Here is a 19,333-nt window from a genome sequence, read left to right as displayed (position 1 = left end):
CACCCCTAGGACCACCTCCTGGGCTTACGAGCACAATCCCCCAAGCAGCAGTGTCCGGTGAGCGAGAAGTCTGTGAGGCGTTCTGGAGCTTTAAGGTCCGGAGCCCGCGGCGCCTTCCGGGAGCCGTAGCCCCAGGCCCCGCCCTTCGGCCCGCGCTCTCTGCACTGCGCATGTCAGCTTTGCGTTCCCCTCCCCCCGGTCAGCAACGGGCCGAGAAGCGGCGGCGGCAGCGGCGAAGGGGGCGGAGAGGAAGGAGCGCGGCGGCCGCGGCCTGAACCGCGCGTACTCTGGCGGTGGGATTCTCTCCGCGTCGGCGGTAGTATCAGCTGCCGCTGCAGCCACAGCAGCAGGTCTGTGCGAGGTGGGCTTGGACTCGGGGTCGCTACCTCTTGGGGCCACTGGAAGCAACTGCGGGGCCTAGCGAGGGACCAGGGAACCGCGGCCTCGCTTAACAAAAGAGTCTGCGGAGCCTCGGGGCACCGGAGGCCCAGGGGGCCGGGAGGGGTGGGAGTGCGAGGCAGAGGCCTCCAGGGGTCCTTCCCAACCTCGTCGCTTTCCCACGACTCCCGCTTCTCCCATAACTCTCATTGTGGCCCAGTTGGCGGCTTTCCGGAGGCGGCGCCCGCCGGCCCTACTAAGAAAGGGATTTGCAGGGTGCCGGGCTCCGGGTAGGGATAGCCACAAGGAGCGTTCTGACCTAAGTCGAGAGCAGTTGGCAGATGCAGGCCTCCAAATCGGGGGACCCGGTAGGTAAAAGTTGCCAAATCGGAAGACAGTAAAAATGTAGTCGGTGATCTTTGTGCATCCTTGAGTACATCACTATTGTCACACAAACTTTCTTGTGGCCTGTTTAAGAGCCCATCTCATGCGGGTAAATAATTTATATGTAGTTGTGAGCATACGCACCAATAATATAAGAAGGAACGATCTTGCTAGTTGAGAGCTTTGGGGAGTCACAGCTTTCCTCATCACCTTAATGAAGCATTCTCCCTTTGCTGCTCACTCTTTTAAGTGGTCATTCATTTGGTTGTATATTGTGTTTTATAAATGACGTTTCCATGTCGATTCTCCATTTGCCCACCCTACAGCTCCTAAAGGGCAGAGATGATGTCTTAATCCACTTTAACTTTCCAGAGTCAAGCGCAGTTCTGGCACATAGGAGGTGAACAATATGTATTTTATACAAAAATTAACTTTTAGATTTTCAACGGTGGAAAAAAAAATGTATGTTGTATTTTCTTTTACCTAGAAGGGGCATTATATGGGTGATCTGCAATTCATTCAAGGAATATTTTTTATTGACATCTGCTGTGCGCCTGTTCCCTAGCACTGTTCTTTGTCTGTGACGCCTGCCCTCCGGAAACTTACTTTCTAGTTGGGGAAAGAGAGAGAATAAATTATACTGTATGTTAAAAAATGATTACTGACTTGGATTAAAAAAAAAAAAACCTAGAAAGAGGGATGGGGAGGTATGGCATTTTGAAATAGGGCAGGCAGGGAGATATTTACAGACCAGCTGATATTTAAGCAGCCTAGAGAGAGGTTGAGGGAGTGAGCCCAGCCACTATCAGGGGAAAGGAACATTCCAGGCAGAGGGAACAGCAAGTGTAAAGACCTTGAAGAGGACAATGCTGGCCTGTTAGGAGGAATAGTTAGAAGACCAGTGTGCTTTAGAACATTGTGAGCAAAGGAGGAGTAGTAGGAGATAAGGTGGGGGAAGACCTGGGGGAGGGACCACCGGAACAACCAAGAACTTTTAGGCTATTGGGAGGATTTTACTTTATCTCTGCCTGAGATAGGAATCGTCTGAGGCTTTTGAGCAGAGAAATGGTAAGATCCAACTAGGTTGTAATGATTTAGTGTAATTCATGGAGGAGTGTATTTCTTTTTATTTTAGTATTATGAAATTCATATAATCATCTTAGTTTCTTTAAGCTAACAGAGAGGAGAGATGCTTCCAAAATAAGTGTAACCAGAATTTACTTGGTTTTAGGAGAAAATGAAGTAATTCTCAGGTTTTGTACGGATTCTCATTAAAGAACTGCCCAGTTTATAGTGTGTGAGATGTTCTCAAGGCAGATTATTAGATAGAGTAGATGCTAATCAACTGTCACCAGAACTTTCTCCTATTCCAGAAACACAAGTGATAAAGTAACATGATTTTATAATTAGTTGTTTTATAGTCCACTATTTTTAAAGGCATTTAGATTATATCTTACTTTCCACCATTGCCCAAAACATAAAGTCCAGACAAATTATCTTCCTTATGTTCCACGCTTATTCTGCCTTTGCTTATTCTTCCTAGACTTTGCTATTTCTGGCTTTCTTCCTTAAAATATCTTCTTCCTTCATACTTCTCTAATCACCTTGCATCTTCTGTGCCTGGCCGGGGGGTCTAGCTCTCTTACAAAGCCATCCCCACTTGTCATTTCTTTGTGATCTCTGACATCTTCAGGGTCATGTGGCACGTATGTGTGGGACCCTGAGTTGAAAGAGATAAGTCTAGCTTGATATTCTCCATTTACCAGTGGAGAAATTGATTTCTAGAGAACTAATAATGCTAAATACGACAGCTAGTATATATTGTGCATTTCTTTTTTTTAGAAAGGTTTTTTTTTTTCTTTTTTTTTTAAGATTTTATTTATTTATTTGACAGAGATAGACAGCCAGCGAGAGAGGGAACACAAGCAGGCGGAGTGGGAGAGGAAGAAGCAGGCTCCCAGCGGAGGAGCCTGATGTGGGGCTCGATCCCATAACACTGGGATCACGCCCTGAGCCGAAGGCAGACGCTTAACCGCTGTGCCACCCAGGCGCCCCTATATTGTGCATTTCTTTGTGCACAATATATATTGTGCATTTGTTCTAAGTGTAATTTTGTGTATGAACTCAATTCTTCACACTGACCCTGTCAGGTAGGTGATATTCTCACCATCTTACAGGCCCAGAGAAGCCAAATAACTTCCTTGAGGTTCACATCAAGTTGGTGGCAAAGCTAGAGTTTGAACATAGCCTGGCTCCATAGTCTGTGATACTTTACTATGCTGTTATGATTTTCTACTAAATCACAGCATTTTAGTACCTAGAACCATACCAAGTGGGACTTTATGCTATCCCCTTGGCCAAGTTACAAATCTCCTTGGGACTCTTACATATTGAATAAACAATGAGTACATACTGTGGAAAAGAAAAGACATAAAAAATGAGTAAGTCTGCTTCTTCACCTGCAAAACCTATAACTTAGAGTTGGAGAGAGAAAATTAGAGCACAAATAGTTATGATTAAATGTTGGGTGTTTTAAGACTAGAAAGGGAGTTTGAGGAATGAGCTAACACTTCTCTGGAGGAGTCATTCACGTCATAGCTCTAGGAGTTGGGCTTTGAAGGATAGGACTTTGGTAGATAGGTATAGTGAGAGATTTGATGGGGAAGAAATTCAGGTTAAGGGAAGAGCATTACCAGAGTGCTTGGTTTCCTTGGAACACCAATGCATGTGGGGAAACCCTGGGAGATATGAATGGTGAAGTGTGTAGTTTGTTGCCACAGTGGAGAGTCTCATTCCAGCTTGCCTGACTAACTGGAGAGCTAATGAATTGAAGGGAATGACAGAATGAGAAATGTGCTGCAGGAAGGTTTGGGGCCAGAATCTGAAAGAACCTGGAAGAAGGTTGTTGCTGAGAATATGAATGTTCACCGCCCTTGGGTGTGACTTTCCCTAGTTCCCCAGTATTAACAAACCAAAGGAGGTGGAAATGCATTTTCTCTTTTGCTATTTATGTCTGGCTCACTATTACTTCATTTTTTATACTTTACTACATAGAGTCACTTCTCGTAGGTGATGGAATATTTGCTGGGTGTAGATGCAGCCTCTAGATGTACATCACCATGACTTTTCCGATAAAACAAACATTCTTGGGGGCAACTGGGTGGCTCAGTCAGTTAAGCACCTGCCTTCGGCTCAGATCATGATCTCAGGGTCCAGTGGGGAGTCTGCTTCTCCCTCTGCCCCTCTCCCCTGCTTGTGCACATGCACGCTCTCTCTCTTTCAAATAAATAAATAAAATCTTTAAAGAGAGACGCAGACTCCCCACTGAGCAGGGAGCCTGAAGCGGGGCTCAATCCGGGGCTCCAGGATCATGAGCTGAGCCGAAGGCAGACACTTAACCAACTGAGCCATCCAGGTGCCCTGATAAATAAATCTTTGAAAAAAACAAAAAAACGGGCATTCTTAAAACAGTAGAGTTGAGGGGGTGGAGAGTTACTTGTCAAATGTCAAATATCAAATATTAGTCACCTCAGAGAGCCCTTACCTGATTTCTTTCACTCTGTAATAGCTTACCTCTTCTTGCTTGCCTTTTTCCTTTTTTGTTTTTGTTTCTGTTTCTGTTCTGGTAGCACTTTAGTACCTGAAATTATGATTTGGTTTTTCCTTCTCCTGGACCAGACTGAACTCCCTGAGGGTTGGGGCTGTGTCTGATTGTGTTACTATATCCAAAGCACCTAGAACAGTGCCTGGCAGAATAGGCACTCAGTATATTTTTAATTATTGGTCACTCTGGTAATGGTATAGCAGCTGGATAACGGACTTGCTAGGAAATTATTGCTGTAGCGGAGGTGGAAGTGGGAAGGAGAGGTGTTGCTCATAGTAGTGACACATAACAAAGTAGTTCGTGGTCAGTATAAAACAATGTTAGTCATTACTGAGACCAAACTTGGTTGTTCTCTTTAAACTAGAGGCTCATAAAATTTTGTTTATGCTTCTGTTACACAGCTAATTCTTTTCAAATGAAAAATTTTTAAGTGCAATCTTTTAAAGAAAAAAGGTAGTTGAATTTTCACAAATATGTTTGCATCTCAGAGTAGAGACTGAGGTCTAGATAGCATCATTCCTCACTCATAAACTGGATAAAATAGCAATGTAAAAACACGTGCTAATGGAATTCTAATCATTTTAATTTTCATAATTTTTTGTTTTTAAAATACACATAAAAAGGGGCGCCTGGGTGGCACAGCAGTTAAGCGTCTGCCTTCGGCTCAGGGCTTGATCCCGGCGTTCTGGGATCGAGCCCCACATCAGGCTCCTCCACTATGAGCCTGCTTCTTCCTCTCCCACTCCCCCTGCTTGTGTTCCCTCTCTCGCTGGCTGTCTCTGTCTCTGTCAAATAAATAAATAAAATCTTTAAAAAATAAATAAAATAAAATACACATAAAAAATCTTAGCCATTTTAAGTGTATTTTAAGTTCAGTGACATTGATTTTTGTCCACATAGTTGTGCTGCCATAACCACCATAGTGTTCACAGAACTCTTTTTATCTTGTAAAACTGAAACTGTGTACGCATTAAACAATAACTCCCCATTCCTCTGTACGCCCAGGCCTTGGAACCCATTCTACTTTCTATCTCTGAGTTTGACTGTTACACCTCATGTAAGTGGAATCATAGGCTATTTGTCCTTTTTAACTGGCTTATTTCCTTCACATGACGCCCTCAAGTTTCATTCATGTTGTAGCATGTGTCAGAATTTCCTTTTTAAGGCTGAATAACATGTGTTTGTGTGTGTGTGTGTGTATCTCATAGTTTACTCATCCATCAAAGGACACTTAGGTTGCTTCCATCTTTTAGCTATTGTAAATAGTACTGCTGAGATCATGGGTCAGATATCCCTGCTTTCAGTTCTTGTGGGTATATACCCACATGTGGAATTGCTGGATCGTATGGTAGTTCTAAGATTAATTTTTTTTAAGATCTTTTTATTTATTTGACAGAGACAACCAGCAGCGGGGAATGGCAGGGAGAGGGAGAAGCAGGCTTCTGCTGAGCAAGGAGCCCGACGCGGGGCTCAGTCCCAGCACCCTAGGATCATGACCTAGGCTGAAGGCAGCCGATTAACTGAGCCACCCAGGCGTCCTATGATTAATTTTTTGAAGAACCACCGTACTATATTGTTTTCCATAGTGGCTGAACCATCTTACATTCCCACCAGCGTTATGCAGGGTTCCAGGTTCTACACATCTTTGACAACACTTGTTTTTTTCTGGTGTGTGTGTGTTTCAAGATTTTTATTTATTTGTCAGAGAGACACTGAGAGTGTACAAGCAGGGAGAGCGGCAGAGAAAGCAGGCCGAGGGAGAGCAAGGAGCCCGATGAGGGACTCAGTCCTAGGATCCCAGGATCACGACCCGAGCCGAAGGCAGATGCCTAACAGACCGAGCCACCCAGGTGTCCCTGTTTTTGTTTTTGTTATTAGTCATTCTAATGAGTGAGGAGGTATGGTTTTCATTCACATTTCCCTAATGATTAGTGATGTTTAGCATCTGTTATGTGCTTATTAGCCATTTATATATCTTTGGAGAAATGTCTGTTTGGGTACTTTGCCTGTTTTTAAATTGGATCATTTGGGATTTTTTTGGTTGGTGGTGGTTTTTCCGGAAGTCTTGTGAACTTCACCTGGGTGTGGAAGCCATGCGGTGATTTTACATGGGCTGAAGCTAGTGGGTGTTTTCACCTTTTCTTGTCAATGTGAGAAGTGTTTATGGAGGCAGAGGTGAAGTTTCAGAGCTGTTTGATAGGAGTTTGCCAGCTTGGTAGGAAGGGTGTAGCAGGCATATTATTATTATCATCTGAGAGAAGGCTTAGAAGCACACACGTGTGTTAAGACCAAATAAAGAGAGCTTTGAGAAGACCCACAAATAGCAGGAATATAGTTAATTTTTTAATATTCTCACTATATTTATTTCTTGATAAACTGCTTACTAGACGTCTCTTCAAACAATGTTTGCTTAGGCAAATTAATTTTAATAGCCTAAACAGGAGGCAGGGTGGCATCTTTTTTTTTTTTTTTTAAACATACAACCATAGAGATTAGGTTGGTTCTCTTTTGCTTGTTATATCAGTTACAATCCCTCAAACCTCTGGTGGTCAAGGGTCTGTAGTCACACAACTATACTGTATAGCCTACATAGTCTAATAGGAAGGATCATTGTCAAGAGTAAGGAATTAGTGGTGCATTGAGGATGATTGGCTTAGATTCCATCAGGAAGGCTGGATGGCAAGGTTTGTAATAATGAAAGATGATGGTTTTCACAAATACTGGGGCAAATTTTGAAGAGCCTGAATGCATGATATTTATTCATCCAACAAAAAAGTTGAGTACTACCACACATTAGGCTCTAAGGACACAGTGCTGGACAGAACACACAACGTCCTTGCCCTCGTAGAGCTAACCTTCTAGTCAGCGCGGTATTATAGGAAGTGCAATTGTTTGGCCTTGCTAGAAGCAGTAAATTAGGGAAAATGGGCAGTGTATTCTAGAGCAACCAGTGAAAGGCTTGAGGGTTCTGAAGTGCTCACTCTTTCGGTTGACCCATTTCTCAGAAGAGCAAAGGAAAAGATACTGTGTATTTTGCATCTTGTTCCATCCGAAAGCCATTGACTCTTACCTGCCTGAAGGCACACTACCTGCCTGTTTATAGCAGAAGTTGAATTTTTTTTTTAAAGATTTTATTTATTTATGTGACAGAGAGACAGCCAGGGAGCACAGCAGGGGGAGTGGGAGAGGAAGAAGCAGCCTCCCAGTGGAGGAGCCCGACGTGGGACTCGATCCTGGAGCGCCAGGATCACGCCCTGAGCCGAAGGCAGACGCTTAACGACTGCACTACCCAGGCGCCCCCAGAAGTTGAATTTTTAACACCAAGGATATGATTTGCTGCTTTTGTAATTTGAGCCCTTTAATAGGACTAATTTACGTCTGTACCCGTCCTTTTCTCCTATCCAGTATCTTGTTTCTTCAGTCTCTTTCTGAGGACCTCATTCTTAGGATTTTCCTTTCATCCTACATCTTCAGTTTTTAGATCTCTGTTGGTTTTTCCTCTTTAGCATATAAACATGCTTATGTTTCCTTCTTTTTTTTTTTTTTTAAGATTTTATTTACTTATTTGACAGACAGAGGGAGAGAGAAAGAGTACAAGTAGGGGGAGCGGCAGAGGGAGAGGGAGAAGCAGACTTCCTGCTGAGCAGGGAGCCTGATATGGGGCTCGATCCCAGGACCCTGAGATCATGACCTGAACCGAAGGCAGACCCTTAACTGACTGAGCCGCCCAGGCGCCCGACTTATGTTTCTTTCTTAAACAGAATCCCTCTAGTTAGCACCTCACTCTTCCTATCGTTGGTATAAACTTAGGACATAATCTTTACTCCGCTTGACCTAGTCTTACTGTCTACTACTTCCCAGTCACTCCTCAACCCTGCCCCTACTGTTCCGTTGAAACTCTTGACCTGATGACTCCTGCTTGCACATCCAACAGAGGCCTTTTAAGTTCTGTTCTTCTGGCTTCTCTTTAGTTTTTAACATTGGACATTTCTTTCTGCCTGTAAAACTTCTCTCACCATCTGTGCCACTATTCTCCACTGTCCTTCCTCCCTCCTCTCCTCAGGTCATCATGTGAACTTCTCTTCCCCTGCCCATTCCTAACTATTGATCTGCCCTAACATTTGTCTTGCTCCTGTGCCCTCTCTCTGCTAGCTTATCTACCCCAGTAACCTCAAATGCAGGTGTGTTCTGTCAGATCTGTAGCACCATCACAGACCCTCCTCTGCACTTACAGACCCGACGTGGCATCTTTCCTTAGCTCTTCTATCTCTTGTTCTAACCTGCTCATCTGGGCCCTGCCTGCCTTTCTGAACGTGTGTTCTACAACTTTCCTAGATGTCCTACTGAACTCTCGCTGCATGGCACTATTTCCAGTTGTCTCTGGTGGTGCTTAGAGTTTCTTCAATTGAAAATGCTCTCCTTTCACACTTCTGCCCTGGTCCAGTGCCTCTTCAGATTTTAGAACTGAACACTGTGTTGTCTCGAAAAAACTGCGTCTTCTCCCCTGCTCATCCTGCGCTGGGTACCCCTTTCCTCAGCCACCAGTGAGCATGCTTTGTGCAGTAGCTCTGCTGCAGCATATCAGGGTGGCTTTTTAGCTGGTTAAAACCACACCGTGAACCCCTTGAGGATGGAGCTGTATTTTTCACATACAAATGCCCAGCTCTCACACACTCTCACATTCTTCAGCAAGCTTTCAGCAAACCATTGAAAGTTTTCCTGCTAGGAGATTGTTCATGTGATTCTTAAAATCTACCCAAACTTAAAGGGTGTTTTTCCATCGTTCCTCTGTCTACCTTCTGATTTCTATGGCTTATTTATTAGCCCCTTGTTATATTTTATATACACTAGGAAAAATTAGGTTAAAATTCACATTCATCATTTTTATTGTTTAGGGGTAGTTCTTGTAAAGCCAGGTTCATATATTGGTTAAGCAATATTATCAGATGCTAAAATTTTCTTGCTTGTAAATATTCTTACTAAATCTTACCTCATTAGAATCATGTTGATTCTTCTTAAGGTTGAAGAAAGCAGAAGATGGTCTTAGTTAAATTCAAGCAAACTAGTACTCATTAAGTACTTATTTTAGCCACGTGTAACTTTTATGGAAGGTCCAAAATGATTAAAGACGTCCCCGTCCGGCCCCCTAAAGACATTCCCTACCTGGAACTAAGGGTGGAGATTAACACAACATAAATCAGATTTAATACTAAGTAGACTAAACTAAATGCTGTATAATAACAGTTCAAACAAAAACCTATAAGGTATGTATGGGGGGGGGCATAGAACCAGAAAAGTAGAGCATGTTGCTCATGGTCTTTTCGACATTGTCGTAATATAAAAAGCAGCTTTGGGAACTGTTTTCCCCTTTGGCTTCAGAGTCCATTATAACATTTTAACTTTTCTTTTTAATGGTAAACCTTAATACAAAGAAGAAAGTAAAAATGAAATAACTGCTATTAACGTTTTGATAAACAGCCCTCCAGCTCTCTCTGTGTATGTAACTATGCTTTTATATTGAATTACATTGAATCATGCCACCCACCTTGTTTTATGCCCTTCTTTTATTCGATGTGTATCGGGCACTTTTCCATAAATATAAATAGTAGTTAAAATTTTAAAAACTTAGAATACATATTCCTTTGGTTAAGCAATCACATTTTGAAAATTGATCCTATCTAGCCCCACATCCAGCTCTCTGCAGGGAGCCTGCTTCTCCCTGTCTCTCTGCTTCTCCACCCTGCTCCTGTGCTGGCGCACGCGCTCGCTCGCTCTCTCTCTCTCTCTCTCTCTCAAATAAATAAAACCTTTAAAAGAAAGGAAAAGAAAATTGATCCTAAAGAAATAACTATAGGTATGCACAAAGATTCGGCTATGTGATATGTTTCACAACATTATAAAACAGTAGTGGAGAGGGGTGCCTGGGCAGCTCGGTCGGTTGAGCATCTGACTTTGGATTTCGGCTCAGTCGTGATCTCAGGGCCCTGAGATCAAGCCCCGTGTAGCACTCCGCACTCAGCATGGAGTCTGCTTGAGACTCTCTCCCTCTCCCTTTGCCCCTTCTCCACGCTCGTGCTCTCTCTGGCTCTCTCAAATCTTTTTTTTTTTTTTTTAACCCTTTAAAAAAATAAAAATAAAACGGTAGTGGAGAAATGTATTTATTGACATTTAAAGATGTTCATAGTATATCATTAGGTGAAGAAGTTGGTAACTAAAACAATACATATAGTATAGTTTCAGTTTTGTTTTTAAATTTGTGCATATACACATAGTGTAGAAAAAATAGCAAAAGATATCACAATTATATACCTAGAAGAGGAAATTTCAGGTAGTTTTAAATTTTGTTCTTTTTGCTTTCTGGTCTTTTTGCTTTTCTATGAAACTTAGGTAGCTTGTGTCATTAAGAAAGGTTTTTTGGAGCCAAGACTAGTAAATTAGTACAGTTTTGTTTTTAAACTGATTTGATCAATGCTCAGGAAATTTCTTTACGATTCTTAACCATAGTCTGACTGACTACTTCAGGCAACATATCAGTGAATCATTTTTTCTTACTGGCTAGTGTTCTAGTGGGCATTGCCCAATAAACACATGGTTCATGAGTACCCTTCAGAGACAATTACATAGATACTTTCTACAAATAACTGATCTTATCTTTCAAGTTTTGATTCTTTCATTCTTCCAGATATTACCAAAAGATAATCTTTCATTTTGGGACAGTTTTGCTGATAGCACCTCAGTCTCTGTGACAGCAAGCACTACATTATATTGTAATTGTAGGTTGTTTTTGTTTTTTGGGTGGTTTTTTTGGTCATCTATTTTCCTGGCAGACTATAATATAAACTCCTTGGTAATAAATATTAAGAGATTAAGTCTTTTCATCTTGGTATCTTTAGTTGCCTAACAAGCCTAGCACGTATCAGATCCTCAAAATATTTGTTGTATTTTTGGCAGCTTAAAGATGTTAAATTAGCAGTCAGATCCTTTTGAAGGGGATAATGTTAAATACCACACTCCTGTTTAGATTGTGATCCCCAAAAATGAATAACATTTTCTTTAATGTTTTTAGAAAATGTAACTGTTCTGTTGGGGTTGACATACCACATAGCTGAAGTACAAAGTTAAGTAGTTTTTTGTTCTTGGTTTTTGTGGGTTTTTTTAAGATTTATTATTTCAGAGAGAGCTGCATGCAAGCATGGGGAGGGCAGAGGAAGAGGGAGAGAGAATCGTCAAGCACACCCTGCACTGAGCGCAGAGCCTGATGTGGGGCTCAGTCCCAGGACCCTGAGATCATCAAACTAAGAGATGGATGCTCAACCACGGGAGCCACCCAGGCGCCCCCAAACTTAAATAGTTTTAATTGAGAGGCAGAAATTTGAGATGAAGTGTAGGTAGAAGTTGGAAAAGACAGGGGCGCCTGGGTGGCTCAGTCATTAAGCGTCTGCCTTCGGCTCAGGGCGTGATCCCAGCGTTCTGGGATCGAGCCCCACATCAGGCTCCTCTGCTAGGAGCCTGCTTCTTCCTCTCCCACTCCCCCTGCTTGTGTTCCCTCTCTCGCTGGCTGTCTCTATCTCTGTCAAATAAATAAATAAAATCTTAAAAAAAAAAAAAAAAGTTGGAAGAGACGTAAAAATCGGTGGGCTATTTATAAAGTTAAATTTATTATCAGTGTATTTTTTTCCTTACAGATCAGTCATTGACACCATGAACTGGAATAAAGGTGGCCCTGGCACCAAGAGGGGATTTGGCTTTGGAGGTTTTGCTATTAGTGCTGGAAAGAAGGAGGAACCCAAACTCCCACAACAGTCCCACAGTGCCTTTGGGGCAACCAGCTCTTCTTCCGGATTTGGAAAATCCGCTCCACCACAGCTCCCTTCTTTCTACAAAATTGGATCCAAACGGGCCAACTTTGATGAAGAAAATGCGTAAGTGGTAATCCTCGTAGTTTAGCAAAGGTAATCCTGGTAGTTTAGCTTTTGAGATATTCATTCTATCAACAGAAATTGAGGTAGGGAAACCATTTGTTTCCTGAATAATAATATGACTTCTTTAATTGCCTATCTCACTAAATTGCATTGTTCCTAATAAGTTAAATTGTTGAGTTTACTCATTTGTAAGGAACATGCTTGTGTGCTCACTTCTATCTTTCCCTGTTCCAAAAAAGATTTGAGACTCTTAAAACCTAAATATGGCTGAAGAGTTTTAAATAATTCATGTGGTTTTGATGGCTTTTGCCAAAGTCTTTTATTGACCCCACGTAAGTTGTTTTGTGAAAAGACAGTAGTCGCAACTGGTAGAGACTCAGGTTTTTGCCCAAGTTCTCAGGAAACATACTTACCAATTACCTTTTTTAACTTAATTATCTGATAGGGTAGGGTGGTGGTTATAAAAAGCTAGGGTTTGAGGGTTTGAGCTCTTAATTCCTATCGATGATAATTTCTTTCTTAGCTGAATGTGTAGAAATCTCTTACTGCTGCTATTTCCAACCCAGTTGTAGGAAGTTGAGTTGTTTTGCTTGTTTGTTTCAATTAACTCAAGATGGAACACACAGCGGCATTTTTAAAGGCTTGTATACTGCAAGGATGAAATACAGAAGTAGATGTTTAAGGTTTAGCAAAGTCGAGGATCATTATTCTAGAGAGCAATTTACCAATACAGGGATACTTTTTTATTAGTTAAATGAAACCTATATAAATGAGTGTGTATGTGTGTGTAGCACATAACAGTTACTAGAGCTTTTAAAATAATTCCGGTGAAGACCTGAAGTACTTCAAAATTTTAAGCTGCAGTTGTTACTTATTTAGTATTTGGTTGTATTACTATTTTATTTAATTTTGAGATAAGGTCTAAACAGTGTTTTTGTTTTCAGTTTTTAAAGAGCTATGAAGTTGTCTTTTCTGAATATTTAAGAAGTATGGGGAATGATTTTGGATTGAGCATTTATTTTTAATCCTTGAAGTTTTCTGTCAGTCCTCAGAAATTAGTCCAGAACTTCTGAGGAAAGTCCCTAGCCTTATGAATATATTTCCAAAATTCTTTTTAAGGATCATAAAGAAAAAACTAGGTTTTTAATATTTATACATATATACACAAGTAATTTTTTCCATAGCATACATTCTTTAATATTTCCTATATCTGTTCAACAGTGCTATACTAAATTTTTACTGAAAACTCATCCCTTCTAACAGAACTGGAAATGTGATTTGAATAGACACTTATTGAAATGAGAGAATCTGCTGTGACTGGGTTTTTTTTGCAATATTAGAATTTTGCATGTATTAAACAATAATAGGTCATTTGCCAAAGCCTGGAGGTCTCCAACATGTATAGTTCAGATCTTTTAATAGTAATATATATATATATATATATATATATATATATATCCCATAATAAATATTGTGTTAAATGAAGGATTCATAAACCCCAAATTAAACATTCACTTTACCAATCATGCATCTTAATTTTCAGATATATGTATTTTTAAATTTCCAGGTATTTTGAAGATGAAGAAGAAGACTCAAGCAATGTTGATTTACCTTACATTCCTGCTGAAAATTCACCTACCCGCCAGCAGTTCCATTCCAAGCTGGCAGATTCTGACAGCGATGATGATCCCTTGGAGGCATTCATGGCCGAAGTGGAGGCAAGTATCAAGGCTGTTTTGTTAAGTTGCAGCAATTAGAAATAGACCAAATTAACCTAGTTCTTCAGTCTTCAGAATTTGTTTTCTGGCCCTTTCTTGGGAGAATTTTGCTCTTATACTGTATAGTTTCTTAAACATTCGTCCACATGCCCTGTAGCATTTTCAGAGATGATGGGTGCCTAGAAATTTGAACTGTGACCTTTGAACAAGGGTAGCTCAAGATTCGTATGTATGTGTTTTAATATTTCTTTGTCTGTTCTTAAGTGGAATGAATATTACCTCCTTCAGTCTAGCATTAAAGGCAATTAAACTTTTAAGGAGCTTGCTAAAATTATGAATTCTGTATTCTCTACTTTTAATGTTTGTTTCTTATTATCAGCATTATCAGTATCCTAACCTTCCTGTAGAAATTGAGACTTGTAACCACTTTGTTCTTAAAACTCTTCTCACCAGGCTTTTGTGATTTTTGCATTTTGTCCTTTTTCTCCCATCTCTCTGATGTTCGTATCTATTTACCTTTTATTATGAAAAATTTCAGATACATAAAAAATTAGAATAATAAAATGGGCTCCCATGTAGCCTTCATCCTGCTTTATCAGTTAACAATTTTTGGCCAAACGTGTGTTCTCTAACCCCTCTTCTTTCTTTTAAATTATTTTAAAATAAATCCCAGGCATATAATTTCATCCATTAGTATTTCTGTATTTCTATAAGATAACATTTAAAAGACATAACTACCATATCATTGTACCAAAAAAAAAATTTCATTACATATTCGTGTTACTGTTACTTTTATGATCCCCTTCCAATTTCTCAGTATGTTGATTCCTACAGTTCACTATATTGATTTGCTGTTTTCACTCTTTACACATTTCTAATGACCTCATCCACTTCTAAAATGTAACTTCTATATTAATAATTCATGTCTTTAGTTTCACAGTCTCTCTTTGGTTTCAGCTCTGCTTTTCTAAATCACACTGGCCATTTTTACATGGATGGTGTTCCCCTGGCATCTTTTCTTCCTCGGCCAGGTCTTTCTTTTGTCTTACATATTCTTCTTAATACCAGGAGATCACGCATGTTCATGACTTACTTCATTTAATCCTCAGAACAACAATGGGGGATTGGCAGAAAAAAATACATAGAAATACAATTTTTTAACTAATAAGAAAACTGAACCCTATGGTAATTCATATCTCTTGCCCCAATCCCATTGGTACCCTGTGGCAGAGCTGGGATCCTGATTTTTCTGGCTTAGTAGTCCTCGGAACCTAGCTCTTTCTAGTACGTCATGCTACCTTTCCTCTTATTTGGCAAGTTCTGTCGATCTTTATAGTATCTTTTGCATCTGTTCCATCCTCTCTGTTTCCACTATAGTCAGCCTGCTTTCCACTTTAACTCTTGCCTGGTGTAAATTTTCTCTCTGCCTTCGGTACTCTGCTCTCCCATTTATGTGGTATACAGAAACAGAGTAATTGGACTAAAGCATGTTGTTTATCATGTTATTCCTCTTGCTCAAAAACTGTCACTCCTTTACTTAACGAAATAAAGTGCTTCCAGATTCCTCAGGTACTTGTAACCTAAGGTCTTCAGCCACATCTCATCTCTAAGAAAGGAGGGAGGGGCGCCTGGGTGGCTCAGTCGTTAAGTGTCTACAGGAAGCCTGCTTATCCTTCTGCCACTTCCCCTGCTTGTGTTCCCTCTTTCGCTCTCTCTATCAAATAAATAAATAAAATCTTTAAAAAAAGGAGGGAAAGAAAGAATCCCGTATAGATGTTTTTGTTTGGCATAGATACTGCTTTTTAAACATGTGGGTCAAAATTTTTAAGATTAGAAGATTTTATCTAGAAGTTCAGACTCTCCAAAAATGGACACTCCGGCAAGATTAAGCCTGTGTTCTTATTCTTGCAAAGACAAAACCAGTTTTGTGCTGAGCAAAAGGCTGTGTGCTTTAGATAGCTAGGGCTTTCTTTCTCTGGTTCACCTTAGTTCTGTCAGTCCCTTTTATCTTGTTGACATTGAGGCTACCATTTACAGCCATTTATCATGACACTTGTGTTTAGTTTTCTTACAGTGGAGAAATATTTTTCTGTGCTTAGGTGTCTTATCAAATACCAGAAAATAAAAGACTCAGGACCATGTGATACAGGAAAAATTGTAGCATGCTTTAGAATATTCCTACTAAATAAAGTGCAAGCAAAGCACATCTGTATCAAAAGAAAACAACTTTTCGTATCCTGGTTTACTTCTTTCATTGCCAGATTGGTACCCATTACTCTGTTTAACCCCATCTTGATATAGAATAACTCAGATTACCTGCCTCTTAGAGAGTATGCAGTTTATAGGTAGCAAAGCGAGAATTCAACTCCAAATCCCATATTCTTTCTGCTGTGTCATTCCATATCTTAAGTTCTTATAGCACTGTATTTTGGGGATAACACCAGAACTGTTCAGAACTTTCATGTGCTTTGCCACGTGGTAGTGATTTAGTTAAGTGTGTTACATGATTCTCTCTGCAAGTAAAGGCAATAAATGTTTTGTCATGTTTGAGGTGTCTGACATATATCTTTTTTCCCCTCTTGAGATACATTTCCCAAAGGGCTGTTTTTCATATCTTGCAATCTCTAGTGATGAATAAGAAAAATCATTTCTTGATTTTTCTCAGTTTAAATTCAGATTTAATTTTTGGTAATGCAACTTGGTGTAACCCTTTTTGAGTGGGAGTATCCAAGAATGGCCCAGATTCTCCTGCCTGGCATTTCAAGTAGTTGAAACTGTAGGAGGGTAAATCTTTTTGATACAGTGTCATTCTTCGGGGTGTTTTTTGGTATAATATCCAAAGGGGTTTTGCTGATTTTAGGACAGAGAAATTGGATATTGTCTGATCTTGGAGAGAGTGTTGTTGTTGCCACAGTATTGCATTAATCCTTGATCTCAAGTATATTCTTCACTAGAAAATGTAAACTTCTCTAGTGTTTGAACTCAAGATAAAGACTTATTTTTAGCCAGCGTTTCAAAAGATTTATGTCGTTTTAAAGAAAAGACGTTCTGTAAGTGTTTGTGACCCATCCCTTATGTTACATTGTTTATGTCATCTTCATTTTAGTTGTAGTCTTGAGTATATCATCTGTTTGGCTCCATTTCTTAAAAAGTAAATTGGTTTATATGCAGTGTTTCGTTTTAAAGTAACTCCACTTTATCAGGAACATTTAATTAGATAGAACACCTGACCATGCCAGGTTATAGTTGGTGACATTTTTTTAAATCAGAGAAATCAGAAAATCTCATTGCAGGATGTATTTTACCTTGGAAAAATTACTTAATTCTTCTGACCTTGATTTTCACATGTATAAAACAAAGAGATCAGTGATTATTAATTTGCTGTGTATAACAGTTACCTTTGGAAAATGGATGATACATGCATTTAACTCCACCCCCAAGAATTCTTTTTTTTTTTTTTTAAAGATTTTTTATTTATTTATGTGAAAGAGAGACAGCCAGCGAGAGAGGGAACAGAGCAGGCGAGTGAGAGAGGAAGAAGCAGGCTCCCAGCAGAGGAGCCCGATGTGGGACTCGATCCCGAAACGCCGGGATCACGCCCTGAGCCGAAGGCAGACGCTTTAACGACTGCGCTACCCAGGCGCCCCTACCTCCAAGAATTCTGATTTGGTAGATTTAGAGCAGTGTTTTTCAGCCTCAGGACTTTTGACATTTGGGGTTTGATAATTTGTTGTGGGGGCTGTCCTGTGCATATTGGGATGTTTAGCACCATCTATGGCTTTTACACACTAATTGGTAACAACTCCCCCCCCCCCCCCCCCCCCCCCCAGTCTCCTCAGAGGCAACCAGAAACATCTCCAGACATTGCCAAATGTCCACTGGGGACAAAATCACCCCAGGTTGAGCACAAACAGTCTTTCCAAAGTCAGATCCAGAAATCTGCCATTTTTTACTAGCCCCATTGGTAGTTTGATGTTAATGGTCTTAAGCTATGCTTTGAGAAAGGCTAGTTAGCCAGAATTTAAGGCCTTTTACAGCCATAATTTTTTTTTAAAGTGACTAGCTAAGCATTTTTTTCCAATTTTTCCATGTATGGTAAATATTGTAGCTAAAAATCATGGAGTCCACGTAGAGCCAAGTTTTTAGAACATTTAGGTATTTCTCTTTGAAAAAATAAGTGTCAAAATACAATTTGATTGCATCAAGATGTAAATGTCAAAATGCATAGCTAAAAGTGCTAAGGCACTTGTTTGAATCTAAAAATTCTTCACAAAGAAATTCCCCTTTTAATGTGTTTAGTGGATATGATTCCATATGGCCTTTTGTTTCATTAGGATCAGGCGGCTAGAGACATGAAGAGGCTTGAAGAAAAGGACAAGGAAAGAAAAAACGTAAAGTAAGTTGTTTTCTTCTCCCTCACAAAGGTTACATGAAAAATGCTAAAGTATTGCAAAGTTTATTCCCCCAAAGTTTATAGAGAAAAATTAAAATACACAAGTGTCTTGACTTGAAGTTACCCCGTATCTTAAAATAGAGATGACAAAAGTCTTTGCATTTGCAATAAAGAACATTTTTATTAGTAGAGTAGTATTTAGTGTTTCATTATAGTTTTTTAGTAGACACAAAAGTGAGTTACAGTGGGAGTTAAAAGAGCATAATCACTGAAGTTTGGGCTCATTGTTCTGAGTTTTGTCCCATAATTAATACAAAATAAGTTAATGCCTATGTCATTGATTATGAGGAATAATGGTATCATAAAGTACGTTGTTAATAAATAACGTAACCTGGTTTATTTAAGGAGCGATATGCTTTAGCAGCAAGTCAGAACCTGAAATACCTTATTTTCTGGGAAAGCAAATCTTCTCTTTCCCTTGCTGAATACACCCGTCTTCAGGCTTTTGCTTACCAGGCACAGGCGGGCATGGGTGGACTTCCCCTGTGCTTGTCAGTCGGTGCCTCAGGCTCTCCCCAAGGTTCCTGCGCCATTTGGAGGTTCAGCCCTCTCTTCGGTGCTTACTGTGTATTGTATCCTCTTCCAGCTGCCCCGCACCGATGCTTGCCTGGAGAACAGCAGGTGCTCTAGGTTAGGCAGCAAGTCTGTTTAGAAACAGGTGGTTGTGGGAACTACACAGCCATACTTCCTGTAGCTCCTGAGAGGTGCTGCACGTGGCGATGGCCCCCTTCTCCACGAGAACGGCTTAGGAGTTTTAGTACCAAACTTAAAAAAGAGTTGAGGTAGTTTTTCTCTGTTCCCAAGGATTTTGGCTGAATCCAGTTACTCCAGAACTAGAAACTCTGGGGGACATTAAGAAAATTGTGACATTCTT

General features: G+C 40.3%; 1 protein-coding gene across 3 annotated transcripts in view; it reads left to right on the top strand.

Moving 5' to 3' along the window:
- Window positions 1-59: 59 nt before the first annotated feature.
- DDX42 (DEAD-box helicase 42) overlaps window positions 60-19,333 on the top strand; it is a 36,603-nt gene continuing 17,329 nt past the window's right edge. Inside the window, exons 1-4 of one of the 3 annotated variants that reach the window (XM_040640408.1) lie at window positions 60-361; window positions 12,052-12,288; window positions 13,856-14,006; window positions 18,341-18,402. In XM_040640408.1, the coding sequence (XP_040496342.1) occupies window positions 12,068-12,288; window positions 13,856-14,006; window positions 18,341-18,402 (434 nt within the window). In that variant the 5' untranslated portion in view covers window positions 60-361; window positions 12,052-12,067. Of the gene's footprint in view, window positions 362-12,051; window positions 12,289-13,855; window positions 14,007-18,340; window positions 18,403-19,333 lie in introns of those variants that run through there. The other 2 variants (XM_040640406.1, XM_040640409.1) reach the window with 2 other exon arrangements.

The sequence above is a fragment of the Ursus maritimus genome, unplaced genomic scaffold (genome assembly GCF_017311325.1).
Source record: "Ursus maritimus isolate PB19 unplaced genomic scaffold, ASM1731132v1 scaffold_24, whole genome shotgun sequence".
NCBI lineage: Eukaryota > Metazoa > Chordata > Mammalia > Carnivora > Ursidae > Ursus > Ursus maritimus.
Note: the sequence above shows the minus strand (reverse complement) of the source record. Positions and strands in the feature narration are given on the sequence as shown.